General features: G+C 42.8%; 2 protein-coding genes across 2 annotated transcripts in view; one reads left to right on the top strand and one right to left on the bottom strand.

Moving 5' to 3' along the window:
* The first annotated feature begins 2661 nt into the window (after positions 1 to 2661).
* hps6 (HPS6 biogenesis of lysosomal organelles complex 2 subunit 3) lies at positions 2662 to 7000 on the top strand. Its single transcript, XM_029450317.1, has 2 exons — positions 2662 to 5938; positions 6625 to 7000. The coding sequence occupies exon 1, from the start codon at positions 3007 to 3009 to the stop codon at positions 5836 to 5838; it is 2832 nt and encodes a 943-aa protein (XP_029306177.1). The 5' UTR covers positions 2662 to 3006; the 3' UTR covers positions 5839 to 5938; positions 6625 to 7000.
* A 3316-nt stretch (positions 7001 to 10316) lies between these two features.
* Positions 10317 to 11237, bottom strand: part of prom2 (prominin 2) — a 13405-nt gene continuing 12484 nt past the window's right edge. The window contains exon 24 of the mRNA XM_029450476.1: positions 10317 to 11237. This exon is cut by the window's right edge and continues 120 nt beyond it. The gene's annotated coding sequence lies outside the window, so the exon portion shown is untranslated.

Genomic DNA, 11237 nt, shown 5'->3' with positions numbered 1-11237 from the left:
CAAAATGCTCCAGTGAAGTGGCTTACAGAAGGAGATATGGTGAGAGAGCGGCTGCACACATGACAGCTTTACAACAGCGAGAGCAAACTGACAGTAGTATCCGCCTGTTCTCACAGAGGACAGGCGACTGACAGGCAGCTGCAACTTTCATACAGTGGAGTGACATCTCACTCAAACCCTAAACAGACTGACACATATCTTTCTTCGCTCACATGTACTCACACACAGGCATATTATATTTGTTATAATAAATTGCGCTCAAATTAAAATAATTTGATCCTGAAGGGATGCAAAGCTGGCAGCCTACCCATCTTCTTTACCCCGAGCAGCAACATTTTGCAACCATTGGTTTTCGTTTCTATACCATATAACTCAAAAAGGAAATCTCCCCTGCCTCCAACCCCCTATATTCTCCAGACAAAAACGTTATCTTCTTGTCTACAGGCACAGCAGAATAAACACACTCTCTAATATGTGTTTTCTGTCCAAGGCAAGCCTGTCTGGAGGCGGCTCGGTTTGAATCTACAGTTTGAAAAACATACTGCATCTATATACTTTATCTGCTATGACACAGAGACATAATAGAACATAAATACACGGACACACACACACACCAATATGAATGGGCGACCTGCCTCTCTTAAAGTGCTTTCTAGTGCAATAATACAGACAACCCATATATAAATATATGAGAGATGAAAGCACCATCGTTCCTAACCTTAAGGAAACTCATTCATGTTATTGCTCAGATAGTTATGTGAGAAAAGGTTGTACAGAACTTGCAAGTAAAACCAAATTTCACACTTTTCCTCGCTGTTTCCCAAAGCAATGACCCCCTAATTTCAGCAAGTAATAGAAAAGTCGATAAAGAACATGTGAATCTGAAGAGAAGGGGCTAAAGATGTTGCTTTTATAACCAGATGTACTTTGAATCCTTAGACTGGGAAACATAGGTGGAGAAGAGAATGCTAAATGTTTTCACATCCCTTAAAACAAGGCACTTCAGCTCTCAGTGGACCAACACAGCCAGTTGTAGAGTTGACAGGACTGCCAGAACTATCCAGAAGCAGTGAGATAAAACAGGAGCAATACAAGTCATGAGATTTAACAGAAAAGTTTAGTTAAGTGAGAGAAGACAGAAGCCTTGTGATGCTGGCTCTGTGTCCCCATGTGATATTCATTGAAAAACACTGGGAGTGTTGTCTGTGGTGCTTTACACTATTATTCAAAGCATTTGTGCGCTCAGTGTCACAAAGAAACGAAGAAATGATGAAGGACAACATCATCCATACTCGACTTGACCTTCTTGAACACTTATATAGGTCAGATATTTTCAATAATGTTCCTTTGTACGAGTCACCCACATGTAGTGAGTAAAGATCAATGCTGCCTCCTCCTGGATATGAAGGGAACTTACAAACACGACAGACAAATCTAGAACTATTCTGATTTTTTTATCCCCCATTTGTCAAAATGTAAAAGGAATAATGGGGCCAAGATGTGTAAACTAAAGGCTTGTGCCATAGATAATTACGAGGCAGTGAGACACAGACAGCAGAACTTTCACCATTATTTGATTATGTTATTAGTATCATAAGCTTGTCTGCTAATTTATTTAATGTTATTAAAATATTATAACAATTATTCAATCACAATGGGACTTTAAAAAGCCTTAACGCGTGTAAAATGTGTGTCAAACACACAACATTTAGTGTTGGTTGTAATCTTTATAAAGGAAATGTACTTTCCACCCTCTCTAATTAGCTTGTGTTAGTGTATACATGTTGCCAGGAGTAAATATGCCTTAACAAATATAATATATGGATATTCCTAACTGGTGTGAGCCACTGTCAGCCATATGACAGATTCCTTTGTCTGTGTCGAAGCATCTAACTCTAAAGGTCACCACAGTGTGGATGACTTGAAAGTTCCCATGAAAGTTTGTTAAAGTAAAGCATGCTATGTTAGCAGCCCCCCCCCCCCCCCCCCCCGTGACGCCCACCAGGCTGTCCTCCACAGACTCATCTAACATCATATTATTTTCCTCCTTTGAACTTACTGAGATATTGTTTTCGACTCACCTACCTGGACTTCCAAGCTACTTTTGGCCAAATAATCTGTTTTGCTCTGTTACAAAATTGGCAATTGTATTGATTTCCACAGTGGCGTGATCTTTTTGTTTGCACAAGTCTGTTGAAATGTCAGAGCAGGTAAGCTCCTGAAACTGTATCGGAAATCAGTTTAGTATCTTGCTCAGAATATATATTTCAACACTTACTAATGACTACCAAAGCTGTGACCTAATATTGAATTGCACTTTTCGATGTGAAAAAACACCTGAGAGCAAGGTTCACTAAATACTTGTATGTTATTGTAATGTTATTCATGACAAACCTTTTGCCACTAAACATGGGTTTGAACATGTTTTAACATACATAGATACATATACATAGCCTGCATATATACATTAAGTTAGATAAGATAAGTAACCATTTTTGTTTTCAACGCAAAGATGTTTAACTTTAGTTGTCTATAAAGTTTCCTGAGCTGAACGAAAGGGTTTACTGCGCGGCTCTTCTCTCCGCCTCTACACTATCTTTGTTGGCCTTCGTGTATTTATTATTCAGCTCCTCCTTTTTATGCAAAACCCGTCGTCGGTATCCGGAAATTAACAATCCCGTGATGTCAGGGGAGTGCTAGCATAGCATCGGAATGACTAAAGTGCCTTTCTCGACTTGGGCTCTGAACCTTTCCACCGGGTACAAGCTGTCAGGTAACAGTTTAGCTCCGACATGGGGTTGCCGAGGTCTAAGGCTGTCGGAGGATGTATCCTTCCGCACGGACGCAATGAAGCCTCTCACAGGACATAACGGGATGCCGCTCGGTTAGTCTCTCCGGAGCCCCGTGGTCAGATTTATGTGCTACACAAGCTAGCAGGCTAGTTCATACGTTGTGGCGAGTTAATAACAAGCTGCATTCCGCTGCTTAGGCTGGAAACGAGGAGTTATGGCGCGGCTGGTGTTGGAGCAACTGTCAGATTTCGGGGACTATACTGGCGGTAAAGAGCTGACTGAGATCTTTAAACTGACGAATAACAACGAGCTCAAAAACAGTCTGTCAAATGTTCGCCTGAGCCCAGATGGACATCATGTTCATGTCATCCTCTGCAAGCCTAAGCTCGGTCTTGTAACTTTTGACAAGTATGAAAGACCCCATCTGGCCCAGAACCAGAAGAAGCTGGATTTGCGATTGACCGTGCCGATTGTGGATATCTTATATTTGGACCATAATAATAATAATAATAACAGCAGCAGCAGAGGCGCCGCAGCTGTGGCAGTGGTTTATGAGAATGGAAAAGCTGAGTTTTGGAGATTTCAGGAGAGCAAAGCTGGATGGCATCTCCTGCAAACATCAGATTTGTGCAACAGCCCCAGTGCAAGAGTGGTGTCTGTGTGTGCCTGTTCCAATCTTATCATCTGGTGTGAGGAGAGGCCGCCCTCAGAAAGCTCCCCTGCTCTCAGCTCCACAAGGAATAAGCTGAGATACTGTGTTTGCAGACGTGACTTCGAGGTGGAGGAGGGGGCTGTCCGCTTGGGAGGAGTGAAGATCGCCCTCCACAACAATCCAAAGTTCACTATGGTCAGCTCAGGTGAATATGTACATCTTCTTCCTGATATGAAAGTGAAGCCGCTGTTGAGTATGTCCAAATTCTTTCTTTCCTGGTCCCCTCACCATGACACCCTCACAGTCAGCACCACGTGTAAAAACACTCCCTTGAAAAGGCTTTCAGCTAAAGAGTCTGACTTGAAGAGGTTGGTGACAGACTGTTTAGGATATTTATCAACTCTTGAACCACCTGAGATCTACGACTTCTCCCCCACGGCCTGTGGAGGCCTGCTGCTGCTGCTCAGCACAGGGTGGGTGTGTCTTCTGCAGAAAGATGGGACGCTGCGGAAGGTATACAAAGTGGCAGACAATTTCATGGTAAAATGTGGCACTCACACAAGCCTCTGCATGTACCAGGATACCCTGGCACTGCTGATAGGGCAAAACCTGCATCTGATAGACGTGAACTGTGGCAGAGAGCTGGAAAAGATAGCACTGAAGAAAGAGGGGCTATTGTATGTAAATCGGGCTGAAAGATGTGCGCCTCACCTGCTCTCAGAAACTGGACTTTTTGTCGTTGTGAACAGGGATATGGACTCCAGAGATTTCAACTCTAAGCTGAAGCTTTCTGGTCTCGGTGCAGTGGAGAGCATTCACCCCGGAGCCCTCCTCGTAGAGGCTGTCTTTGAGGAGGCCTGTAAATACTACCAGCAGAGGAGCCTGAGCAGCACTCAGCTCACTGTGGACACGCTGAAGAAAGGAGGCCGGTTCCAGGCTCCCATCTCTTTAGCCTCCATCCTCAGGATCTACCTCAGCACAGGGTTGAAGCAGAAAGGAGCAGAGCCGTCCCAGAATGGAGGAGGAGGATGCACAGCAGGGCAAGACAAGCTAATGGGCTCTTTGGAGGCTGAGCTCAAGGCTCTGGTCTCTCTGGAGGAGGTGAAGGAGAGTTTAGTGAGGGGGAATGTTAAGGAGGTGGAGGCAGTGTGTGAGAGTCTTGTTGAGAAAGAAGTAGCCAGGCTGCTGTCGACCTCAGAGCTGAATAAAGAGGCGCTGCTTTACCTCAACTCCATCTTCAGCCTCTTCCCCTGCCAGGCGTGGAGAGCAGCACAGGCCGCCCTGCAGCTACACTACCACGAGGAGGGCTCTCTGTCCAGCAGGGCTCCCTCAGACGTGTGGAAAACTGTCCTCAGTCCTGCTATGACACCCAGCACCCCATCCTGCCTCCAATTCACAAACGGCGGGCCAAAACACAATCATACCCACAAAGGTGATCACATCGCCAACTGCAATGCCAAACCTACAAGCACCTCTTCTCCAGATGCCCTGCCTGTGTTTGAGCTCCTCTGCCACTCAGTTTTCCACTTCCAGCCCAGCTGGTTGCCCAGGTTCCTCGAGCTCGTCCAGCAGCAGCAGGGCTCAGCCGGCCTGGGACTGAGCCTGGCCTCTTCCTCCTGGGGCTACTCCGGCGGGAGAGGAGGGGAGGGCGGGGGGAACAACGTGCTGCTCTACAAACGAGCCCTAGGCGTCTTGTCCAGGTTGACCCCAGACAGAGACAAGCGGCAGGACATGGAGGTGGAGCTGCTGCTGGTCAGTGGGCGGCCTAACGCCATCCTGCAGGCGCTGAGGATCCTCATGGCCAAGCAGCGCTGGGAGCGGGTCACCCAGGTGGCCCAGAAGTTCTGCAAGCAGAGTCCGCTGCTCAACAAGGAGATTTTCACTACTCTGCTGTGCGAGGTGGCTCAGCACAGAGACCTGGACCCCTATCTGGAGCTGCTGTGGGCGCTGTGCCCCGAGGACCTCACTGTCACCACCATTCTCAACTTGGTGTTGAAGAACCTCCCCTGCCCGAACACCCCGCCTTCCTCCTCCTCCTCTTCCTCCTCATTCTCCATGTCCAGTACAACCTCCTCAACCCCTGCTCCCTTCACAGACTCCCACAGCAGCCAGTTGACCATCGGGCTGTTGAAACCTCTGCTGAGAAAAGTGCTTCAGAGGGAGACCAAGCCTAGCCAGCGCTACGCAGACATCCTCCAGTCACCATCATTCCCCCCTCCTGCACCTCCTCGCCAGCCTGCAGAGCAGCCCAGGACTGCCACAGTTCCTAGCACAGAGCCTTCTCTCGCTAACAACATCGCCCCGTCTTCTCTTGCAGAAACACCCGAACAGCAGCCGTCCACTCACACGGCTGTCCCAAGAGACAGGGTGGCACTAACCACTAACCCTGTCTGATCCCCATAGAAATGAACAAACGCTTAATATGGAGAACAGAAACACAAAACATTCCACACAGCGTTGACAATCAGATGAAAACAGAATCTGTATGTTACAGGTATCTATCGTTCTATCACCAGTTTAATGCAGTTAATTGTGATATTTGATGGTGTTTAAAAAAAAATAAAAAAGTATCTGAAACTATGAAATGACTACTAAAGATCTTACCTGTGTAAATACTACAGGTAATTTGAAGTCTTAATGTGTGTGTACTGTCTGCAATGTTATTTATCTCTCAAGCCTTAACTGCACGTGGAAGAGAATGTGATCGTATAGTCTTCCATAAGCTTAGCCTTTACCACAATATAGTGTGTTAACACAATGTAGTGTTTATCTGCTCAGTAAAAACAAAGCCACTAACTCTCATTTTGGGGGTTTATCAAATGTGTGTGTAGAATAGTCTTTTTTGACTTTTTAAAGAAGCTGACGTCCTAAGTGTAGCCAAGTATAGCTGCCTTTCAGTTGTTGACGTCGAAGTGTGTTCATGTCGTGGGTAATCTGCTGAGACAAGCTGGCCTTTGTGTCCAAATGTTTGTTTTAAGTGTGGTATGGTTTAAAAGAGGAGGGGGGGGGGGGGGGGGTCCAAGGTTCCTTTACTGACTTCTAGTTTTGTACTTAACATATCATAAGTGCTTTAACCATTAACCTGGTTTTGATGGGCTCAAACAGACCATGTAATGTCTGTAAACCAAACCCAACGCAGCCTGCCTTTTTTCAATTCCTGTCAACCATTTGTCTCTCTAGACTCCGTCTTGTCCTCTGTGCTCCCTCGCTGCCCGACTCGCAGGACATTCCACACGTAATACCTGACTCACAGTTCGATTTTAAATTCAATTTTGGAGGTAATTCTGTTAGGAGTCGAGTATGAGTTGGGCACACTGTGACTAGGCGCCCTGCTGCTCGCATAAGGTCATGTACGTCTTCCTTCACAGACCCAGTGAGGCTGTAATGTTACTAGAGATGTTAGGTCCTGTTAGTTTTCTCTATGCTCTGGAACTGATTGCACTTTTATATCGCCCCAGTCAGCATTGTTTGTACCATGCCGCTGTTGAAATGAATGTTTTCTGATTTTAAGTGCCGATCAATGCCTTTTGTTAATGTTTAAGCTGTGTGTGTATGTATATGTATATATATATATATATATATATATATATATATATATATATGTGTATGTGTATGTGTGTATATATATATATATATATATATATATATATATATATATATATATATATATATATATATATATATATATATATATATATATATATATGTGTATGTGTATGTGTATGTGTATGTGTATATATATATATATATATATATATATATACATATATATATATATACATATATATATATATACATACACATATATATATATATACATATATATATATACATACACACACACACACAGCTTGTTTGTTTGTGTGTAAATATGGAGCCCAATGAAACAAGATGTTATTTATTTTGTGACAATCTTCGGAAGACTACTAAAATATCAACCGTTGGCCGTGAGTGTTGAGTGACAATCGGACTCCAAAATGCTGCAGAACAATCAGAGAAACCTTTCACAGCGCTGCTCTTCATTTACAGGGTTGTGTCACATTCCTGCTGTGTCTCCTCCGCTTCTCTCGTATCCTGGAGAAAGAACTGGAGGTAGATCGGAGGAGTGCATTGGCCTACTGTCAAAGGTTGTTGTTTTGTTTTATTACAGTATGAAACCTGCTGATAGGTGTACTAATGGTGTCACTCCAAGCTCTGTACACTTTAACATCATGACAGGATGTTTGCAACTGACACCAGTTTAGTGCCACTTTCACTGAACCAGACGTGTCTGAGAGTCACTGGGAACTCCCTGACTTCCCCACACGGGCCCCTCAGCGCGGTGTCACGATGCTCAGTGTTAAATAATCATTTGTCTCAAACTTTGCTGTTAACAAATAGGAATTCCTCCTGAATTTGCTCGACATCTGTTCACATCTCCATTCTAACTTTGTTTACTTTTGGTGACGCTCTTAAGCAATATTTGAAAAAATAAAATATATACTGTTATGAACTGATGTATTATGCTATTAAACTGGAGATAACACTTCTGTTTGCTGTCCCGAATTTTACATATGAAATGACTTGATATATATAATATATTATTATATAATGTTCAGTGTTAAGACTAAGGTTTTTAAAGCTTTTAGTTTGTGGTGTTTTAGATTGCATTATATCGTGCTCCTCTCATGTCATGGGACTAGACAGATAGACAGACCGTCAAATTAACAATACACGTATTTGTCGGCTGGCTTCTTTTAGTGGTGCTTCCAAACACGTGCTCTTGCCACCTACCAGCCATGTCCCTGTTCACACAGGTTGCTGTAGTTCTGGTTTGTTCAGCTCTATCAGCGTATTACATTCACACTACTGCACAACAACAGGTCCATCCCACAGATCACACACTATTCAATCTCAAACAACTAACACGTCAAGGCCAATATACTCTTGTTACATGGTTCCCACTGGGCCTTTACATCCTTGAAAGTTTTTGAAAATAGACAAAGAGACAGGTCATTGAAAGTGCATGAATTTATATATACAGTATATAATGTTTTCTTTTAATAACAAAGTTAATAAAGCGTTTCACATTCATTGTTTTTTAACTGTCTGTGAGCTTCTGTAAAGCCTGGCTGGTTCTCGTAAACATTCTCAGTGTTGTAACAGTAATTAATCCTGATCCGTGTCTCAAACTATGCCGTGTTTGGTCCTTGAATTTGAGGGAATTGAGGCTAGAAAGTCCTTGAATTTAATGTTCAAGAAGGTATTGGAACCCTGTTTTTAGATTTGTTTATCCAGTTATTTACAGCTAATGCAGTCTAACCTGAAAAATACTGATGTGAAAGCTTAGCTATGTCTTGTACAAATAATTATTCATTCACATGATCCACTGCCCCCATTTCTAAGTTTCACCATATCCCTTCCATGGACAAATCCACTTACAGCTAGAGTCAGTGTTGTGTATGTGTGTATGTGATCCAGTGGAAGGATTTGAGTGTGTAAATGCACTCAAACCTTTTGATGATCGGGGTCTTTCCGAGGAATGTTGTTAATCATTCATTTACTCTTAACTGACTGCATCAGTGAAACAGCAACTGAAACTGAAAACAGCATAAGTGAGAGGTGGGACACCGAGTGCATGTGTGGGGCTGCTGGTTCTCACAGCAAATAGGCAGGTTCCACATGGGGGTGTGAGGGTATATGATCACAGTGGTGGAATAAGTAGAGGTGAAAAGTGAAGGGCAGTGAGTCATGTATCCTGGATGTAAGAGGAGGAAGGTAATAGGATCCTGAGTCCTCCCAAAGACCAACAAAACAGCCAGAATAACCCGATACCTAACATTCTTCAGACAATCTCTCGACCCCCCTCCCTTTCTTTTTCTTTCCCTTTGTGTCACACGTTTCTTTCTTCAGATTGAGATTCTCTCTATCCAGACTCTTGTATTACAACAATTTGAGTCACACTGTTGCTGTTATTCCATCGATTCACTTGTGCTAATTATAGAAACTAATAAATCCAAACAGAGGCTGGCTGGCTGGCCCCACATGTTCCTCTGTCCTCTGCCGCTCTGCAACTCTGAACAGACAGTATGCTACAGAACCAATAAACGCATCAGTGGAAGGATGACTGCATTAAAGGACATTTTTATCATTTATATTAATGGGGCCTTCGGGCTCGAGGCAATGTGTAGCTCACACAAGTCAGAATTGCCTCAGAAAAGCAACACTGAAGCGTGGTGAGACTTCTTACACCTGACAGTTAATGCTGTGAATAGATTTGAATAACCATACTGCTGTACCTGTGTTGTCTCCCATGACTGGACTATAAATGAGCCTATGGATCATTAGCCTTTCCCCCAAAGGTTGTGATTTAATGTTTATGCTGATTGGATCAAGGGTTGAATTCATCATTGATGTATTTTGGGAGAAAAGCCTGCGTGAAAGGACCCTTGAAAATGGATGTGCATTGTTAAAAGCCTCTTTCCAATTGGTTTAGAAAATGATTGCTCCAGTTAAAAAAAACAACATGTTTGTTGTTGCTTTGTTTTACTTCAGTGTTTTTCAAATCGTCCCTCCAGGTGCGATACAACTTCCTGTGTGTCCTATACCTGTATATATCTGTTATCTAATCAAAACAGGGAAGCAAGATTCCTATTATTATCTATCATAGCAAATCATAACTTGTTTTTAAGTGAGACTGTATTTGCTACCATAGCAGTTAAACTGTTGCAGTGTGATGAATGTTCATGTACGAACCAAACGGGTGTGCTGGGCTGTAACTGTCCACTGTGAAAAGCACTTTCATGACTTGTGTGGAAAATAGACTCTGACTGATCTCTGAGATTCCGCTCATGTTACGGCTAAAATGTAGAAAAATGCACAACAGACTCTTGTTGGAATTTGTTGACCAGTCGCCATTTTTACTTTCAGTAGTTTTCACAAAAGATGGCAGAACTGTCCACAACCTTTACAACAGACTGTGTAACAGAAAGATAAAGCACAATCTACTATTGAGTACAAAAATCATCATTATGGAGTCATGATGTCAAAATCAATATATACAAATAATATTTGGAGGCAAAATAGTAACAAAAAAACCTGAATTGCATCAGGTGACATCAGTTATACCAGTCACGCAAAGAGAAAAGTGTATTCATTTCATGATTCATACAAAAAAATGTGCTTTGATTTCCATTATTAGTGCAAAATGTAATTAAGAATTGAATTTAAAAAGTGTTTCCCATTAGAAGTAGCAGTAACAGACAGAGGCTGGCACATTATAAAAATCCTGTTGGCACAATAACACACTGCTGTGTTCTCTGAGAGCACTGCTCACCAAACATCGCTGTACATAAATGTCCCGACAAAAATCTGCTTTGCAGTTAGAAATATGAAGCAAATATTCTCAGTATCCAGCAGCAGCTCAGTTAATACATTAAATACAAAACGTTCATGTAATATAATAAGTCTCTTTGACATATTTATTTAAAATGATGAAACAAATCCCTGCAGATTCTCTTATGCCCTGTGTTCCAGTCGCTTTGTTTCTCCACCCTATGGTGAAAATTGGGATTACAAATTGATTTAAAAAAAAAAAGACACAGTCGGCACATCCCAGTGCCCAATAGGATGAGTGCTCAGTCAAAGAAAGGATATGAAACATATAGATCTGCACACCAAATAGCTCCTTTAGAGGGATTTTAACGTGTAACGTTCACCAGGCTCTTCTGAGACTTCTGAGGTTCAATCTGTTTCACCTCAGCTGTTTGGACTGAAATGTGACCAGTGACAATGTGGCTCGAGTGGACCATGTG

The sequence above is a fragment of the Cottoperca gobio genome, chromosome 15, assembly GCF_900634415.1.
Source record: "Cottoperca gobio chromosome 15, fCotGob3.1, whole genome shotgun sequence".
Taxonomy (NCBI): Eukaryota; Metazoa; Chordata; class Actinopteri; order Perciformes; family Bovichtidae; genus Cottoperca; species Cottoperca gobio.
Note: the sequence above shows the minus strand (reverse complement) of the source record. Positions and strands in the feature narration are given on the sequence as shown.

Bases quoted from the DNA above. Each gene is read 5' to 3' on its own strand.
- hps6 (XM_029450317.1), top strand. From the start codon at position 3,007: ATGGCGCGGCTGGTGTTGGAGCAACTGTCAGATTTCGGGGACTATACT.